Source organism: Mus musculus, chromosome 9 (assembly GCF_000001635.26).
Source record: "Mus musculus strain C57BL/6J chromosome 9, GRCm38.p6 C57BL/6J".
Classification (NCBI taxonomy): Eukaryota; Metazoa; Chordata; class Mammalia; order Rodentia; family Muridae; genus Mus; species Mus musculus.
The window spans coordinates 105,912,320-105,932,740 of record NC_000075.6 but is presented as its reverse complement, the minus strand read 5'-3'; the positions used below and the strand labels follow the sequence as shown (position 1 = coordinate 105,932,740).

The following is a 20,421-nucleotide window of genomic DNA, read 5'->3' as shown; positions in this document are numbered from 1 at the left end:
AGCATAGAAACATTCATTGGGTTTCATCCTTCAAAACTGGGTGTTCAGAATTTTTAGAAAGTTAACAAATGAAACACCTGTTGCAACCTGAGCTTTGGGTGTTATCTTGGGACTCTCCAGTAACGACCTAACTGGAGTCTTCTTTCTCTACATGTGGCAGTGATTCTCAGGTTCTTGATAGCGTTGAGAGGTGTACTAAAGGACCAGGCCTTCAACTTTAGACTCTTCATTTTGATAAATACTAACATTGGCAGAGCACTGTCTGGAACATAAGGTAAAACTGCCTCATATAGCAACCGACTTGAATAATTGAGAGCCTCACTGGCTGAAATAAAGACTGGAGGTAAAACAGGCTGGTAGGAAGTCAAGGATGACGTGAACTTTGGAGGGCAGATGCCTAGGTTATCAAGGAAAGGAAAAAAATTACCGCGAGAGTCTAGACTTTGAAGAGCACCAGAGTGGTCTGTTGGCTTTGAAAATGGAAGAGGGCATGGGGCCAGGGAAACAGAGATGGGCACTTTCATTCTCCCATCCGCATATCCATCCATTCCTACGTTTGAGTTCTGGAGGCCAGGATGGAGCACACATTAAGTGGGGAGTTCCATGATACATCTGGGGAGGTTTGTGTACTGGGGCCACAGAAGACAGCTGGAGCCATAGAGAGTGGAATATAATCCCCAGCCTACACAAAGAGTTCCTGAACTCTCCAAGACAGCAGGCTGTGTTTTGTTTTGCAAACCCTAGCGTGTCTCCCATTATTATTGTCCTTGAATTGGCCTCTGACGTTGTTTTTATGCTGAAAGCTAATTAGCAGAGGCACCCTTGGATCAGAGATGCAACAGAATGGAATAGTGCGGTATAAGGGCCATCAGCCATGAAGCCCCTTAGTTAAGGGCGCGTGTGCCCTTAGAATCCTGCTCTGCAACTTGCCCTTGGCTGAGCTATAAAAATGCCAGCAACCACCTTGTAGAACCAAGTGAGACAGGGGCTCAACTGGCAAAGTGCTTGCCACAAAAATATAAAGATCAGAGCTTGATCCCCAGGTTCCATTGAAAAAGCCAGAGTTTTCAAACATGTGCCTATAACTTCAGTGTTGAGGAGGTAGAGACAGTCAGAGCCTTGGGGCTTGCTGGCCATCCAGCCTAACCTACTTGGCAAGTTCTAGACCAGTGAGGGACCTTGTTTCAGAACCAAGGTAGATGGTGTTCTGAGGAGTGAAACCCGAGGTTGCTTTTTGGCCTCCACATGCACACAGCTATACACATATGAGAGAGATGAGACATGGGTAATGAGGTTGGGGCGCCGTGTACCTAGAATGCTCATGGCAAACGTTGACCATATTCCCTCAGTGTATGTAGGTGGCATGGTGGAGTTTGTGAGTGCCTGGTGTTTACTTCTTTTTCAGATTGCAAGAGGATCGAACTCTTAGACATCGTGTTTGTGCTGGACCACTCAGGCAGCATAGGTCCACGTGAGCAAGAAAGCATGATGAACCTCACCATCCACTTGGTGAAGAAGGCAGACGTTGGTAGGGACCGAGTGCAGATTGGAGCGCTCACATACTCCAACCATCCCGAGATCCTCTTCTATCTTAACACTTACTCAAGTGGATCAGCCATTGCTGAGCATCTGAGGAGGCCCAGGGACACCGGAGGGGAGACCTACACTGCCAAGGCTCTTCAGCATTCCAACGTCCTGTTCACAGAAGAGCATGGCAGCCGCCTGACGCAGAACGTGAGGCAGCTGATGATTGTCATCACGGATGGCGTGTCCCACGACCGAGATAAACTCGACGAGGCAGCACGGGAACTCAGAGACAAAGGCATCACCATCTTTGCAGTGGGTGTAGGAAATGCCAACCAAGATGAACTGGAGACCATGGCAGGGAAGAAAGAAAACACTGTCCATGTAGACAACTTTGACAAACTGAGAGATATTTACCTGCCTCTGCAAGAGACTCTGTGTAATAATTCACAAGAGAGTAAGCCGTCATAACTATTGTTTAATACTTTGTTGAGACTTGATTATGATGTGTGTTGATCATATTCACACCCCCTCCTTCCTTTAACCTCTCCCAGACCCACCTCTCGCCTCCACTCCCCCAGCTTCACATCTTCTTTTCCAGTTTGGGCTGCCCAGATACTTGTGGATGTGGGGCTAGCTGTGGGGCTAGACACCCTTAAAGAAAAGCGAGTCTACTTCCCCCAGAAGCCACCCACTGCAAACAGTTCCTCAGTTAGGGATGAAGACTGGTGATCCCTCCCACTTCCATGACAGAATGCTCACCTATTGATCTCATGCAAGACTCAGTCACAGCTACTCTCCTATCCTCAAGACGCTGTATTATCTGGTCCTCTTCAACCTCTGGCTCCTACAATCTTTCTCCCTTCTGTTCCATGATGGTATCTGAGCTTTTAGGTGTGTGATATATGCATGTGTACCTATTCTTCTCTGTGTGTGTCTGAGTGTGTGTATCACCCCTCCACCCATCTGTCCTGTTGCCATGTGGGTCACTCTCAAAAATTTATGATGTATCTTACACACACTGGACTATGTCACACCACTGTCTACAGCATTTTGGAAGCTTTCTAACTCTCTCCAACCGTTGTGCACTTATCCCATCTTATCCCTTCTCATGTCTTCTTTCCTATTCTGAAATTTCTTCACCTCTTTGTGCACTTCGTTCTAACCCCTGTGATCAGCTTATCACTTGCCTGTAGCCAATCTACTTAACAAGTTTAAGCTTTGTTTGCTCCATGCTCCCAGACTCGCACACTTGTCTTTCTCTTGGTGTTAGCACTTAGTGCATAGCTTAATGTGGTGAGCTTCTCTCATCTGCCCCCATCAAATGACTGCGGGTTCATCAGCCTCTTGTTCATTACTGGGTCCCTGCCAAATCCAGTACATCACTAACCCTGGTTTTGTCCTAGGAATATGCATGCTACTTTATTCTTGTCTCCTATGACACCTTTCAGAAGTGGATGCTGAGATGGAGTTTGGGGTACACACATTTTAAGGAATCACACTTGTGAAATAAAAAGAAAGGCAGGGTAGGCAGAAGTTAGCCCGTGATGCATGTCCAATGAGGCTGTAAACTTAGTAGCACTGGTGCAAGCACTTCCCAAGATGGCTGCCCAGCATCAGGCTAAGATGGCAAGGATGGGGTGAGGAGGGAGTGTGAACTGCCCTGGGAAAGATGTCATTTGCAAGACATCTCTATACGGAAATCAGACCTGAAGGAGCTGACAGCTGGAGCTTCCACTCACTGCAAGAAGCTTAATCTTTCTTGAAGGCTTGTCTGGGCAGCTTGGCTCTGTGTCTGCCCCTCTGCTTCACGGGGAATTGTGTGACGCTGGGCAACCAATGGTTTCCATCTGTGATTGCCCTTCTGCTGTTCAGAGCCAGGGACTCTGACTGGAGGTTGGAGAAAGTTATCTCTTGGTTTTAGAAAATTTCACATTGAGCTTCAGGGGGATGGTCCTGTGCAATGTTTATGAACAGTGCACACTTGTTTCATACACGTCTAATATTGAGACATTAGAAAACTGAAGTAGAAAAAGTCTATTTTATGTGCTTTTATGAATCTACCCAACTCTGAATTCCCCTTTCTATACATGCACAGTTAGAATGTGTCATGAGCTGGTTGGGAATTACGATGTTAGTGCATGCCCAAAGAATTTTGGAAATGATACTATTTAATACACATGTAAACTGGCAACATCAGCAACAACAGAAGTTTCAGCAATACACTGTGGTATTGCTACCTCGCCCCTTCTGATCTGCAGACATTGCAGAGACTTCCAGGCTTGCAAAATATCTCTTCATGGGAGTATTCAATCTGTTCAAATTACCTACTTCCTTTCTGAATAGCCTGCAGTATCTTTCTCAATACCTCATGCAAATATAATTACACTTTGAAAAACGTCTATTATCCTCCCCTTTCCTGATATTTTTCCTTCTCTTTGCAGTCCAATCACTGAGTCTCTCCTCTGTTAATTTATCTCAATTCCCTGCTAATGCAAAACAATTTAAGTATTTAGCAAAGCAATTTGAGTAGCTCAGTAATGGAACAATTTAGAATGATGCATGAGGAAATAATTTATACTTCTCCTTTCTGTTCCAGCTTGTAACCTTCCGGAAGCTGATGTGATTTTCCTTTGTGATGGCTCTGACATGGTGTCTGATTCAGAGTTCGTTACCATGACAACTTTCTTGTCAGACTTAATTGATAATTTTGACATTGAGTCTCAAAGAATGAAGATTGGGATGGCTCAATACGGGAGCCGGTATCAGGAAATTATTGAGTTGGAAAGCTCTCTGAACAAGACTCAGTGGAAGTCTCAGGTCCACAGTGTGGCCCAGAGCAAGGGGTTGCCACGCCTTGACTTTGCTCTCAAGCATGTGAGTGACATGTTTGATCCATCCGTTGGCGGGAGAAGGAACGCTGGTGTCCCTCAGACTCTGGTTGTTATAACATCTAGTTCTCCACGCTATGATGTGACAGACGCGGTAAAGGTCCTGAAAGACCTTGGCATCTGTGTCCTGGCTTTGGGCATAGGGGATGTTTATAAGGAACAGCTTCTGCCCATCACAGGCAATTCAGAAAAGATAATTACTTTCCGAGACTTTAATAAGCTAAAGAATGTGGATGTGAAGAAGAGAATGGTTCGTGAAATTTGCCAGAGCTGTGGGAAAGCCAGTGAGTGTCTTGCTGTTGTTTGGTTTTATCAACCAAGGCTTCCTGTGCCTTTGTTTCATAAGGGTATACTGTGGGCTAGCCCCTGAGGAATCCATTTAGAACACCGTGTGCTGAGAGGAGACATCGATTGCTGCTTCTCCCTGGAAGCTCTCGATTAGTCAACCTTCCTCAGTGGCAGGATTGGGTACAGAGCACAAGGGGATAGGGTTGGCTGTGTCTTGTAGACATCCCTGTCTTCTCACTACAGCCAGAGTTTCTGCTCCTTTCATACACGGAGCTCTGTCCCTTGTACAAGGAGATGAAGGATCGTGTCTTTCATCTGGTAGGATGTAAGAAAAATGAATATTCAGTATTGAAACTTTAACTGTTTCAATATTGTGTTAAACTAGTAACAGACTCTGTGTTGTATGTGCTGTTTATGTGTATATGTGTATATATATATATACACATATATATATATTTATAAATATGTATAGAGTAGATTTGTAAAAATGTTATTTTTATGGTTTTGCTTTTGTGTGTGGATGTTTTGCCTGCCTGTATGTCTGTGGACCATATGCATGCAGTGACCTCAATGACCTTAGGGACTAGAAGAGGGCATCCAATCCTGTGGAACTTGTCTGCTCGCAGCTACCATGTGGGTGTGGCTGCAGTGGTCCACAAAAGTCAGAAGAGGGTGTCAGAGCCCCTGGAACTGGAGTTGCAAATGGTTGTGAGCCAGCCTGTGGGCACTGGAAGCTGATTCTGGGTCCTCTGCAAGAGCAACACGTGATCTTAATTACTGAGCCATCTGTCTAGCCCTGGTTTGTTTCCCTTTTTAAGAATAACATCTTCATGATCGTAACGTAGTAAAGATTTTAGTTATCTTTACAGATTACGTAATCCACAAATGTAAATGGTTGTAAAAGCCTCTTGGATGTTGTAGAGGAATCAGCTTGGCAGGGTGTGAGGTCAGGAAACTGTAGAATGGTATTCTACAGGGATGTCACTCTTCAGCGGCAGCTGGCAGGAGCCACAGGGCACTCAGGTTCTGTGCATTTGGGGCTAGGAGTTGGGAAGACACCACAGAAGCAGGCATTTCTCACTATATGGAATTTGTGTATGGGCAGTAATCCTCCCTACTGCCATCTCCAGAGCCATGATGCTGGAGGCTACTGCATCCTTTATAGCATGTGTCAGGCTCTCCAAGTGCTCCCTGTTTTTTCGTGTCCTGCTTGGGTACTTGTGTGGAGGTAAGATGAAGGAAGAGCTCTGGGGCTAGAATTAGTCAGAGTCCTTACTCTGGAGTAGCACCACCATGTCCCCTAGTCTGAGAAGGAGCAACCGGCAAGGAACAGAAGGGACCCAACATGCGACTTGCTCATTCTGTCTAGCCGGGGTAATGTACTTGTTAGTTGACTGTGCTTACAAACTGGAGACGGTACAGCTCTCAGGCTTTACTTTAAAAATGGATCTAATAACACGGGGCCTCATTTACCACTTGGCCACTCTTAGTTGCTGCTGGCTGTGGACAGGCATGCGGCTCCATCTGCTCTCCAGATAACAGTCTTCACTCCGAGGCCATTTGACTCACCAACGTGAGCCACCTGTCTTTGTAAAATTTTACATTTATGACTTCTAGAAACTGAATAATCTCCAGGACAGGTCAAATTATTTAATATGTTATATTTATATGAATCAGAATATGTTATCTTTAAAATCAAGAAAACTTATCTACATACATAAAACTACAATTTGCACTGAAACTTGTTACATATGAAGGGGCCAGAGGAAGTGTGTTTTATGTTGGTAGACTAGCCAGTATCTTCATTTTCTTGGGCATCCTCTGGGTGCTGCACACTGCCTGGAGTATGACAAAATCATCTCTCCTATTTCCAACCCCCTCCGCAGTCCTTTGCTCCTGCTTGCTGATTAATCTAGCCTCGTTTCTTTGGTCTCCAGATTGCTTTGTGGATGTAGTGGTCGGGTTCGACATTTCCACTCACCGTCAGGGCCAGCCTTTGTTCCAGGGCCATCCCCGCTTAGAATCCTACCTCCCGGGCATCTTGGAGGACATCACCTCTATCAGAGGGGTGAGCTGTGGTGCAGGTGCAGAGGCGCAGGTGAGCCTGGCCTTTAAGGTGAACAGTGACCAAGAGTTCCCAGCCAAGTTCCAGATCTATCAGAAAGCAGCGTTTGACAGCTTGTTGCACGTCACAGTCCGTGGACCAACTCATCTGGATGCACCGTTCTTGCAGTCACTTTGGGACATGTTTGAGGAAAGATCTGCATCCAGGGGCCAGGTATACAGCCTACCTTCCATTCTCCACCGCAAGCCTGTTCATCTGTTCCCCGTTATACCTCAGTGTTATGTCATCCCATTTCCTTCTCTCTTTCTGTAGGTTCTGCTCATCTTCTCAGACGGTCTCCAGGGTGAAAGCATCACCTTGCTGGAGCGGCAGTCAGACAGGCTCAGAGAAGCAGGTAATGGGTGGAAGATGCACACAGTGGAGCTTGGAGTATGGGACCAGGTCTTTGCCCTATGTGTTCTAAGATCTTGGGATCTGTGTAGCCATTTGCAGAAGATACTTCTGGTGATGTGTGCAATATGCTTTGATCGGTTCCCATTTTTCTCCCCTTAATGATGCGATACTACAGCCACCCATTTACATTTGCAGCCTTCCTCAGACATGTGCCCTTGATGAACCCACCTCCTTGGACTGAGGGTAGTTTGTTGATAGGAAGTAGCTAAGGAAGTAGATGTTTCTCTTGGTTCACGTTTAGGGGGACACAGTCTATCGTGGTGGGGAAGGCATGGTGGAGGCAGCTCATAGTAGCAGATGGCTCCATGGTGGCAGTCGCTTGCACATATCTCAGTGGGATAGGAAGCAAAGAAAGGAATTCTGGACATCCGTTGGCTTTCTCTTTTTTTCTCCAAGACTCCCGTCCAGGAGGTGGAACTGTCTATATTGAGGGCAGGTCTTCCACCTAGCTAGAAACATTCACATGGATATACCCAAGGCTGTGGCTCATTTAACACCCTTGGTGCTTGTTAAGTCAATCAGGTTGACAAAGAAGAGTAGCCATTACAGGAGGGGTTAGATGGAGTCTCATCACAGTGACTGTGGCTTTCAATGAGGCAGGCATATAGAAGTCTGGTGCTCTTGCCTCAAGTGGGTCAACTCTGGCACAGTTAATACTTCAGAGTCTCTCATGATGCAGCCAAGGCTGAGATAAAACCCTGCTCACGGCTTTCTCTTTGCTGACTTCCCCCCTCCTCTCCCCCCCCCTGCACCCCCCTCCCCCCACTTGCTCACACTTTCTCCTCTCAGATTGGGCTTCTAGGGTGTCTGACCTAAGATGCCTCTCATTGTTTCTGGTTATCCCTGTGGAAGGTAGCAGTGTGGGCTAGCACAAGCACTTCTCACCCTACCTCTGTATCCACCAGCTTTGGTGAGCCCAGGGTGAGATGGAGAAGCCGAGAGGAATCTTCATCTAAAGGAGAAGTCCCTTAGCTGTCAAATATGACTCATCGTCTAAGACTGCCTTGAAGGAGCACCAGACTGGCTTTGGGGATTCAGTTTTCCTAGATACCCCCCTTAAAATCATAATGCTTCCTGCTTTATTGCTGGGTGGTGCCATCTGCCTCCCTTAGATCCCTTCAGCACCTTCTAATGGCCCTTAGGTTATGTGGCAACTTCTTTAATATGACACCTGAAACTGCAGAATCTTGCTTCTGCTCCTGCTCCAGCCCAAGTGCATTCCAGATGCTCCAGCACACAGCACTTTCCTTCTTCAAGGTTTACAGCCTCGTTCCTTTTAGTCTCCAGTAGAGCTCCGCACACACCCCTCCATTCTTAGTCTTCTATTGACCCATGCCTGGTTCTTTCCTTTGACCAACTTCTATTCATCTTCAGAGTCAGCTTAGCCACCCACCACTTTCTCCAAGGATCCTCCCATACCCCCTGAGACTGTCCTCCCATATCCCCTGAGACTGTCCTCCCATGTCCCCTGAGACTGTCAGGAGTATTATATCAAGCAAAGCTTGATTCATTGCTTGGTGCTCTCTCCCAGAGAACTCTGAGTTTTCTGATTCTGTCTGTCTTCCCAATTAGTTCACGAACGCTGACACAGGAAGGAGTGTGCCTGGCACACTCATCTTGTCATGCTGGTGATTACAATAATCAGCCTACAACAGGCTCCAAGAAGCAAATGCTTGTGTCATGATAGGATGGATGAGTCAGCAGGTAGTGGAGGAATTAATGAGTCAGTGAATGAGTGAATGAACTGATACATTCATCTGAGATAGGAAACACCCAGAGTTGGGGACCCTGGGGGATCACTGGTTTTAATAGGTATTCCAGAAAGTTCAGAACCCCACCCCAAAGATAAACAATGCACTTCTTAAAAATCACACCTGAATGCCCAAGAGTTGAATCAGAATTCGTGTGAGATATTGAACACTACTTTCTGCTGGCATTTTTTCAGTTGTTTTATCAATAATTTCTCTTGGATGGTTTTTTTTTTGGGGGGGGACGGGACGAATTTCATGCTAAGTCAGAGACAAGAGTCTAACAAGATTTCAGAAATGCAGGTGAGTCTGCTGTTGGTATATCGGGAGTCCTGCTGCCTCTGCTGATTGGCTCTTCCATGTTCTGCTTTTGAATAATGTTTACTGAGTGGGTGAGCCCCTGGGTTACTCACAGGGTAACCTTTATTAACTAGGACTTGATGCTCTGTTGGTGGTGTCCCTTAACACATTCGGTCACGATGAGTTTTCCAGCTTTGAATTTGGAAAAGGATTTGACTACAGGACTCAGCTGACCATTGGGATGCTAGACCTGGGCAAGACGCTCTCACAGTACCTGGTGAGTTATTAGTTACCTCAAGCACAAGAACCCACTTAGAGTCTCTGTCTTTCTAGACGGCTGCTGTTTGTGCTATTAAGTTAAATGCATGACATGTAGGACGTTAAAACATACAAGAGTTGGAAAGAGAGGCCCATTGGACATGCAAACTGTATATGCCCCAGTACAGGGGAACGCCAGGGCCAAAAAAATGGGAATGGGTGGGTAGGGAAGTAGGGGAGAGGGTATGGGGGACTTTTGGGATAGCATTGGAAATGTAATTGAGGAAAATATGTAATAAAAAATATTAAAAAAAAGAAAAAAGAAAAAAAAACCAAAAGTCTGTCACATTATATCTTCCCCAGTGTTCTCAAGCATTGAAATTGACATGTCTTTGGTTATTAGTTTTAAAAAGTTTCTTATTAACTACATTTGGGTTTTGTTATTATGGTAGAAATGTAGTATTTCTTATCTCAGCAATTTGAAGTATACAGTATGTGATTGTATTGGTTTCTTGTCTGGTATTCATGAACAAACTACCCGCAAATGCAGCTAAGGCAGGAAGGGTTTATTGGGACTTGCAATTGGAGGATACAGCTCTTCATGCCGGGGAAAACTCAGGCAGCTGGAACCTTAGGCAGCCGGAACCTTAGGCAGCCAGTCACACTGCATCTACAGTGTAGAAGCAGAGTTGGGTGTTACTGTAATTAGATTCCTCCTTTTTATCCAGCCTGTGAGATGGTGCTCCAGCAGCCCATATCTAGTGTGGGTCTTCCTACCTTAAGTAACCTTTTGAGAAAAATCTCCCAGACAGATCCAGAGGTTTGTCTCCATGGTGACTATAAATGTTATCAAGTTGACAGTCAAGGCTGACCGCTGCACTAGCTCGTGTGCACACTGCTGTTCAAACCTCTAGGACGTTTCCATTTTACAAGACTGGAACCTGTAAATCCTCAACTAGCTGTATGACCCCTTTCTGCCCCGACTCTACAGAGCCCAGTGCCCCGACTCTACTCTGAACCTAAAAGTTTCTCTGCTTAAGATACCTTATCTGGGCCTCAGGCAGCATTTGTCTGCTTGGGAGTGGCTTAGCGTATTGTCCCCAAGGCTCGGCCATGCTGTAGCCTGTGACAGGATTCCCTCCTTTGCACTATGTTTATCCATTCTCCTCTCCCCTGACACTTTGGTCACTTCTACCCCCTAGCAAAGGTGAATGACATTATGATAAACAAAGATGAGCATGAGCAAACATCTCTTCAAGATCCAGTGCTCAGTTCTTTTGTGTGTGTACCCACAAATGGGATTGTGGAATATGATAACTCTGTGTTTAGTGCTTCGAGGAACATGTCTACTGTTTTTCATGTTTTACAAGTTCTGATTTCTCCACATCTTCCTGGATACTTGATGTGTTTAGTTTCCCCCCTTCCTTCTCTATTTGTTCCCTTCCTCCTCTATTTCCTTCTCTCCTTCCTGTCATTTCCTATTGTCTACTCCCTCACTGCATCCTTTCTTGAAGAGTAGCCATCCTACTAGGTATGAGACAATACAACAATAATGGTTGTCTGTCTGTCTATCTATCTATCTATCTATCTATCTATCTATCTATCTATCTATCTATCTATCTATCAACTGAATCTCACCTTGTATCTCTAACTCTCTCAAAACTCTCTATGTAGACAAGACTATCCTCAAGTCAAAATACTCTACCTGCCTCTGACACCCGATCACCCTGCTACCTTAAAGTTTTGATTTGCACTCAAAACATCATAATTTGTTTTTTTCCCTACCCTTCCTCCCATTGTCCTGTCACTGAATGAATACCTAGGGTATCAACAGATCAACCAGCCTCTAATGCCATTAAACAGCTCCCAAGAATTTGTACAATAGAAATTCCAGGAGATTGTCAAGTAGGAATCAACATGTCTCCAGTTAACTTGACCTGTGGCCATGTATGTGCTTTGTACCCTTCCCCTTAGCTGAGGTTGTTCCTTGAGTGGGGATGCTGCCCACACCATTTGTTGGCCTGGTACTCTCTCTACAATCCAAGTCATAAAGCCCCTTATTGCTTGCAGCCCTCTCCCAAAGGCAGGGCCTGAGTTTGTAAGTAGCATATGATGTGTCTGAACAGGGTTCTTATGTGAGAAGATCCCTGATGATCGTGGATCATCCCACTTTGTTTCCTTTAACATTTCTCTCTCTCTCTCTAGGGAAACATCGCAGAAAGGGCTTGCTGCTGTACATTTTGTAAATGTCCGGGGATTCCAGGACCTCATGGAACCCGGGGACTCCAAGCCTCAAAGGTGCTGTTTGGTTGTGATTCTTTTTTCTCTAATGTGCCTTGCTTTGTTGTGAGTGGGGCTGAAATGCAACAGTTGAATTTGCAACCTTTGCTCGATAGAATGTGATTGCCTTGGGCATTTTCTGTAATTTCCACAGTATAGGACTGGGATCAGAAGGGCTCACTCTGGATAATGACGCTGAGAACAGCTCCCCCTTTCTCTTCCATATCTCTAGTGAGGCTGTTTTGGGGGTTTGCAACTTAGACTTTCTAAATATGCTTTAGACAGTCTGAAAGTGTCCAAATAGTGGAGAGGGTTGTGGGTTTCCAATAGTAAATGAGACCAAGCTGCAAAAATAAAAGACAGGATTATAGAAGATCAATCACAGAGGAATAGAATGGGAAAATGCGTCATGGCATTTTCAATGGAAGACTATGTCAATGCAAACAGATGAACTACATTCATTAAAAAACATGAATGAATTTTTACCTACATTGTAATGACTACAGAAAGTAGAAAAGATGAAGCAGGAGAATATATAAGTATGGCTTTATATATATATATGAGAATATATAGCTAGGTTATTAAAGTGAGGCTATCTATTCTGAGAATGCATATTTAAGCAGTGACTTATCTTTACTTTACTTTATTATCTTAAGAGTTAACAGTGTACCCCTGAGGTGGGCTAGGGGTAGTGGGTTCTGAGTGCTTGTGATGGGGTGGCCCTGTGCCTGGGACTGGCAATGTTTCAATTCTTGGCTGGGTGATGTCCTACACAGATGTCACATAAAGTAATGGCACAAAAGTCACTGTAACAATTAAACTGTGCATTTATATTGTATTCACTGCATATGCGTTTTCAAATGGATTTGAGGTGTCAGGGTAAAAGAACTTTTTGTGATAAAAGTATTTTCATTTTAACAATTTTAGCCTTCATTTCTTCCCTTCAATATTTCAAAAAGACTTAAATTATTTATTTTTTGGAGGTTGGGGGGTATGACTGTGCAGCGGTGACCTGTGGAGGGCAGAGGGCGACTTGCAGTAACCCGGTCTCTGCTTCCACCTTGGGAGTTCTGGGAATTGAACACAGGTCACCAGTCTTGGCAACGAGCATCTTTATCCACTGCTCCTTCTCTTCCATCCAAAACCAAAGGATTATAATCCTGGCTGAGGATTTCTGCTCTGGCTGTCCGTGTTGAAGGATAATTTATCCAGAGTGTTTTGCTGAATTGTGACATTCCGTTTATTGAACTCTCTCCTCTTGCATATCAGTAGAGTTGTGCTCCAGGGCATAGAAAGATCTGTAGTAGAGGATCGGAAAGCAAATCTCAACAGACCTTTATTACAAGTAAACAAAGCCGCTAAACTGTGGCCTGCAGAAAGTGACTTAGTTTAAAGATGGCTCTTATCAGAGCAGAAGAGTCAGATGAGCCCTTTGTAGGTGTTTTTGATTTTTCAAGGATGGAGCTGGAGAGGTGGCTCAGGTGCTTGCCCGAGTATCTGAGTTTAGTTCCCACATGTACATCAAGATTCTATTAACCACCTGTAACTCCAGCTCCAAGGGCCCTTCTCTGAATCCCACATCTTCCTGCACCCATGTACATATGTGTGAGTGCACACACACACACACAAACATGCATACACACAAACACACATACACACATACACACAAACACACATACACACACAAACATGCATGCACACAAACATGCATGCACACAAACATGCATGCACACAAACATGCATACACACAAACATGCGTACACACAAACATGCATATACACACAAATACACATACACACACAAACACACATACACACACAAACATGCACACACACAAACATGCATACACACACAAATACACATACACACACAATCACACATACACACACAAACATGCACACACACAAACATGCACACACACAAACATGCATATACACACAAACACACATACATACACAAACATGCATACACACACTCACATACACACACACACATACACAAACACACACACACACACACACGAACACGCATGCACATAGTCTTATGGTTGCTAGTGCTGTGATTAAACACCATGATGAAAAGCAACTTGAGTAGAGAAGGGTTTTTTGGCTTATACTTTCATATTACTATTTACCACTGAAGGAAGCCAGGGCATAAACTTAAATAGGCTGGACCAGGGAGGGGTGCTGCGTACTGGCTTGTTTCTCGTGGCTTGTTCAGCCTGCTTTCTTATGAAACTTAGGACCACCAGCCCAGGGTGGCACCACCCACATGGGCTGGGCCTTCCCCTATCAATCAGCAGTTAAGAAACCACCCTCCAGGCTTGTCTTCAGCCTGATCTTAGGGAGGCATTTTCTCAGTTGAGGCTCTCTGCTCTTTGACGAGTCTAGCTTGTGTCAAGTTGACACAAAGCCTGCCAGCACATATAGAAAACAATAAATATCCATATTAAAAATGATGACCGTGGATATAAGCGTGGACCCTCATCCATCACCAGGAGGATCTCCTCCTCATCAGAGATGAGGCCAAGGAAAAGGCCAGCTGCAGATGTTGGATTCTCTGCAACCCATGGCTTTGTTGGCCCAAAGTCCATCCGATGTTCAAGGGAGGGCCGAGCCTGGAATGCCTAATGACTTACTTCAAGAGTCTGTACTGACAGAGGATGGTTCAATGGCCTTCTCTCTTTCCTCCTAGGGTTCTTCAGGTCCAAAAGGTAGCAGAGGACACAGGGGAGAGGACGGAGACCCTGTAAGTCAGCACTGCCCCCCATCCCCGTGAACCCACACTCATTGGTTTTCTTTGTTGTGAAAAGCTTTATGGGCTAAAGAGTGTGTGTGTGTGTGTGTGTGTGTTTTCCTTTTAAACTAGTGCTGTGGAGGAAGGGGCTGTCTTCCTTCCTCTCCATCAACTTGAAGCTGTGGACCGGAATGGCTCACCTGCCAGGGATGGGATTGTTGTTGTTTTCACATCAGTGTTGGGGGTCTGGAATTCTCCCCTGTGTCTCTAGACAGGGTGGAGCAGCTTATCTTCCTGGGAGCTCCTTTTAGCCCAGTGATGGCGCACAGGTCCTTCAATCACGGAGAGGAAGTGTGCAGGCTGTCCCCAAGAGCATGACTTCATGACTAAAGGCTGCCTGGAGGTTTGGAAGCCTCAATATTTGACTCTAAAACCAGAGCTGTCACTTGACCTATCACCCTTGGGTAGAATGTGGAGGGACTGAAGACTCTTGGGTGTCTTTGCTAGGCAAACAGAGTGCTCGGTTTATAATGCTCAGACTCTGGAATGAGACTTCCAAGGACTGACCTATGAGCTAGACCTTGACCAGGACATTTAGCTTTCTCATCGTTTTTCTAGGACTCAAGGCTAGCCTAGCTTACTTTGAAAGGATGGCTTAGGGAATACACTACCTGGCTCACTTTGTACCCCAGTGTGGTCTCCAACACTGCCACGCCAGTATAAGCATGCCTTTGTGTGTGGTGAGTCACCTCTCTGCCTTGCTGAGGGCCCATAGCAGGCTGTAAGTACAGGCTATGGGAAATTGTGATGACTAAGGTCCTCTCAGCCACCCGTGGCTGTGGGCAACCCCTTGAGGTCGTGTAGGGCCCAATCCATCTTCAGAGTAAAGGAAGCAAGACAGATAGAAGAAGGCTCATTTGCCCCTTCCCTCATATGGAAGCTGTGTTAGCTATTTTTCTTCTAAAAAAATGTCCAAACAAAGGCCTCTTAAGAAAGGAGGGATTTACACTGGCTTCTGATGTGAGGGGATGGTTCATCACAGTGGGCGTGCCATGAGACATCTGCTTACATTGCATCCACACTCAGGAAGCCACTCATCCCCCCCAAGCCCCTCCAAATAGCCTCTTCTCCAGATAGCCTCCCCTCCCCAGGTGCCCCCCTCCCCAGGTGCTTTCGTTTTTTTACCGCACCCATGATGTGGTATCTCATGGTGTGATATCTTAGGGTGGGTTTGTTTATTTGGTTTTTTTGTTTGTTTGTTTGTTTCTTTTTTAAAAAAATTTAACCTAAACAAGAATATTCCTCAGAGGCATATTCAGAAGATAACTTAATCTGCATAATCCCTCACATGTTGGTCCGGTCCCAGGTCCCAGAGACAGTAGGCCCCCACACTCGGGTAGCCCATGGTTGTTTTCTCTAAATGTGTTTAACTCTGGCTCTTGGCCATTTCCAAATATTTCCTGGGAAAGTTAGGGTTAATGAGAAACATATTGACCTTAAATATTCTTCCTGTGTGGATAGTCTGACTTTGGACAGACCTAGACTGTGAGGAATGGCTGTGTGTGTGTGTGTCTGTTTGTGTGTGTGTATGTGTGTATCTATGTGTGTGTGGGTTTTGTGTGTGTGTGTGTGCACGTGCCAGAGGTCAATCCCAGGTGTTGTTTCTCAGGAGCAATCTACTTTCTTTTACTTTTTTCAGTTTTTGTTTTTTGTTTTTTGTTTTTTTGTTTTTTGTTTTTTTTTTTTTTTTGGAGACATGGTTTCTCTGTGTAGCCCTCGCTGTCCTTGAAGTCCATAGACCAGGCTGACCTCAGACTCAGAGATCTGCCTGTCTCTGCCTCCTGAGTGCTGGGGTTACACATGTGCACCGCCAGCACGCGGCCTGCACTTTATTAGTAGTTTTTAAAGATGGGTTTCTCATTGGCATGAAGTTTGTGGATTTGGATAGGCCAGCCAGCAAGAACAGCTGGGTTCCATTGTCTCTGACCCTTCTTCCTAGAGCTGGGATTAAATACATGCCACTGTTGTTGAATTTCTAAAATGTGGGTTCTGAGATTAAACTGGGAACCTTCCGCTTACAGAGAAAGCACTTTCCCGACTGATGCCTCTCCCTGAGGGCAGTCTCGTCTGCCTTTGCGCTCCATTCTTGCAGTAATTTGTTTTCCTCTCTGTTCCCACTCAGCTCTAGCCCTGGGCACTGAGCTGCTTTCCAGGGTGGCATCAGGGCTCTGGGCATGATATCATGGCACTGCTGAGGACTTAGGACTGTGGCTCGGAGGCAGGAGGCAGAGTGGCTTCTGAGCCTTTGACTGCACTGTCTGATGAGAGAGTGGAGCAGGCGAGCTCACCCTCAACCCATTTGTGACCCCTGAGGGACTCCTGAAGGCTGACAGGGAAAGCCTGAGAGGAACTGGAGGATCACAGGAGGAATCGCTTTGTCTCAAGTTGGTATAACTTTGGATATATGTTTAAATTCACTTCTTAGGGAAGACGAGGAGAAATTGGGCTTCAAGGAGACAGAGGAGTCGTGGGATGCCCGGGGACTCGAGGTCAAAAGGTAAGCCTCTGCGGGCGCATCCTTCTCTCTCCCCTGAGACAACTTCCTGTCTGCCCCCATTTTCTTGCTTGTTTCCTCTTTCCTCTCTCCCCTTGTGACGCGTTGATTCTTCCGTTTGTAGTTGAGTCTCCAACATTCATCTAATTCCACTTGTAAGCTTTATCTGGGTGTGTGGGCAGAAGTAATTAGAAAGACAATGCAAGCCAACACTCTCAAGAGAGGCATCCAGCTTCCTGCTGCAGAGTTAGAATCTCCATTCAAGTCTTTGACCCTGGAGTGACAGATGTTTCATCTTTTGCAGGGAGTCAAAGGATTTTCAGGAGCTCAGGTATTGTATCTCCTTCTCAGGCAAGTTTGACCTCCTACTTCGGATTCATTTCCTAGCAAGCACAAGTCAGAGACCTCCTGGCTGCTTCAGGACTGCCACCAACTGTACTGACTTCTTGTCATCCCTTAGGGGGAACATGGAGAGGACGGGCTGGACGGACTGGATGGAGAAGAAGTGAGCCACCTGTCTCTTCTTCTTTGAGTTAGCATGAAGCCATTCTGAGGCAGATTGTTTTAAGTGAGATTTTTGTCTTATGTTTGTTTAGGGATTTTACGGATTTCGTGGGGGAAAGGGACAAAAAGGTGACCCTGGCAATCAGGTAACTTTTCACTAATTAAGTAGTCCCTGGTGACAGATCCCGCCTTGTTAGCTGCACTGGCAGTTGGGGATAAAATTGACAGCTGACTTTTCCAGCATCTTGGTTACCTTTCTTCTGGCTGTGACCAAATGCCTGGTACCACCCAGAAGCCCCCGAGCTTAAGGGAGAAACTATTTTGTCTCACCATTCAAAGGAACACAATCTGTTTTGGTGGGGAAAGCATGGTGGTTAGAGGGTCCTGGTGCGTGGTACTGACTAGGAAACAGAAGGGGGTCAACCAATGCTCAGCCCTTTCTTAGTCCTATTTTATATAGCCAAGGACCCCAGCCCATGGGGAGGTGGCATCCACAGTCAGGGTGGGTCTTCCCTTCTCAGTTTAAACCTTTTGGGATTGGCCAGCAACCCTCAGAGACAAATGGTTTGCCTCATAGGGTCCTGAATGTTTCTTAAACTCAATCAGGTTGACAAAATTAGCCATCCCAATCACATAATGAAAGCCCATTGCCAACAAACAAGATGGCGCTCTTCTGTTTGGGGCACATGGACTACTGTATTGTTCTTTTTCTGTTGCTGTGATAAAAATTCCTTGGCTAAAAGCAACGTAAGGGAGAAAGGCTTTGTTTTAGCTTATGGTTCCAGAGGGACTGGGTCCTCACAGGTGTGGGGAAGGCCTGCATGGCAGCCAGCGGGAAGCTGGCTGATCATATTCATTCATATACAGGAAAGAGAGGGGGCATGGGAAATAGACCATAAACTCTCAAAGCCAGCCTCCAGTGATGTGCTCCAGCAAGGCTCCACCTTCTATGGGTTCCAGAACCTCCCCAAACAGTGCCACTAGCTGCCACTAGTTTCTCATTCAAGTCGCCATGACTACTATGTGATCTTTGGGAATTTCCAGATAGGAAAGGTCACTGTGGGAGCTATTTCTGTAGTTATGTTTTTCAGAGGTCTGCAAGTGAACATGTTTGGCCACTATGGGCCTTTATATTCTTTCCTAACATCAAAACCAAAGAAAATGAAAGAGTTAATTTGGGTGGCTTTGGAGTTATAAATCCTAGTGAAATACTTTGTTTATTTTAAATTCATCCCAACAGCCCATTCCACCTTTATGTTCTGACCCCAGCCGACTCTGCCTTTATGTCCTGACCCATTTATGTATCAATATTTGTGAGCATCTCTAACATACCAGACACTGAGTTATTTGTCAGGGATCCAGTGATGTGGGTGGACCACATGTCATTCCTCACCCTCGAGGGTCCTATAGTACACAGAAATGGCTGGGACCACTTGGGGTCGTTCTGATCCCAGTCAGCTTGGAGGTAGGGTGTCAAGGAAGTTTTCTTGAAACCAGGAGTGAACTGTAGTTAGCAAGGCATGGATGTGGAGGAGAAACATTCTAGACCAAGGGTAAGTAAGCAGTTGAGACTGGGGCCAAACTGGCAGTTGCTCTGCCTGGAAGGAACAGAGTTCAGGTGGAGGAAGATGGGTTTCAATAAGTTGTAAGAAGAAACTCAGACAGGTCCAGTGAGCCATAAGGCTGTGTGTGTGTGTGTGTGTGTGTGTGTGTGTGTGTGTGTGTGTGTGTGTATACGTGTATGTACATGCATGAAAGAGTTTAAACAGCAATTAAATTTCTGTTTCAGAAATACTATTTGGAAGTAGTGCAGGGACCGTTGGGGTTGCCATGGATATAAGGAAGGCTTACGGGTTGGGTCTGTAGTGATTGAGGCTGGATGGGATGTGAGCTTTGAAGTAAAGCAGTTACAAAAAGAACAGGCACACGATCTATTAGGTGCATGCAGGGACCAGCCAGGGATGAGGTAATAGGGATGTTGGTACAAGGAGCCACTCTCAGGTGATGGGCTTCAAGGAGACAGAAGAGTCGTGGGATGCCCGGGGACTCGAGGTCAAAAGGTAAGCCTCTGCTGGCGCATCCTTCTCTCTCCCCTGAGACAACTTCCTGTCTGCCCCCATTTTCTTGCTTGTTTTCTCTTTCCTCTCTCCCCTGTGATGCATTGGTTCTTTCGTTTGTAGTTGAGTCTCCAACATTCATCTAATTCCACTTGTAACGCCAATGTCCATATGTGACTGTTCAAATTTAAATTCATTGAAATAAAAAATCCCACCCTTCCGTTCCACTAGCTACAGTGCCACATAGCCAAAGATGGTAAAAGGAACATGGAGTTTCCCCCACCAGCTGAAAGTCCCATTGCACAACTCTGCACTTGACCACGAGAAGGTTTCCTGCTTTTCAGCCTGACCGTGGCCTAAACTTGAACTTGGGAAGTCTAAGGACACCTGGGAGAGGCAGGAAAACATGAATTATTTCATCTGATTGACTATCCTCTCCATGTGCATTTAATGCCATTATAAAAACCACATACAAGATAACACAGAGGCACATTTTGTTTTGTTCTGTCTCTCCATCCATCCATCCATCCATCCATCCATCCATCCATCCATCCATCTTTTTCAGGGTTACCCAGGCATCAGAGGCGCTGCTGGGGAAGATGGCGAGAAGGGCTTCCCAGGGGATCCCGTAAGTTACCAGATCCTACTTAGCTCTAAATTTTATCTCAGCACAATTCAGCTCCCATTTTCCATAGTGATTTCCACTGAAGTACAGGCAAGGGCTGGCCTTGGGGGCTGGGCAGGAAGGTTTGTTACCTGGGGA

The 20,421-nt window shown here is 45.6% G+C and overlaps 1 protein-coding gene across 2 annotated transcripts in view; it reads left to right on the top strand.

Annotated features, from left to right (window-relative positions):
• Col6a5 (collagen, type VI, alpha 5) overlaps window positions 1-20,421 on the top strand; it is a 106,394-nt gene that overhangs the window by 29,723 nt on the left and 56,250 nt on the right. For both annotated transcript variants that reach the window (NM_001167923.1, XM_030244492.1), the window contains exons 7-18: window positions 1,406-1,981; window positions 4,124-4,699; window positions 6,641-6,981; window positions 7,081-7,162; window positions 9,404-9,546; window positions 11,733-11,825; window positions 14,502-14,555; window positions 17,029-17,100; window positions 17,402-17,428; window positions 17,558-17,602; window positions 17,694-17,747; window positions 20,224-20,286. In NM_001167923.1, coding sequence (NP_001161395.1) covers window positions 1,406-1,981; window positions 4,124-4,699; window positions 6,641-6,981; window positions 7,081-7,162; window positions 9,404-9,546; window positions 11,733-11,825; window positions 14,502-14,555; window positions 17,029-17,100; window positions 17,402-17,428; window positions 17,558-17,602; window positions 17,694-17,747; window positions 20,224-20,286 — 2,126 coding nt within the window. The remainder of the gene's footprint in view (window positions 1-1,405; window positions 1,982-4,123; window positions 4,700-6,640; window positions 6,982-7,080; window positions 7,163-9,403; window positions 9,547-11,732; window positions 11,826-14,501; window positions 14,556-17,028; window positions 17,101-17,401; window positions 17,429-17,557; window positions 17,603-17,693; window positions 17,748-20,223; window positions 20,287-20,421) is intronic.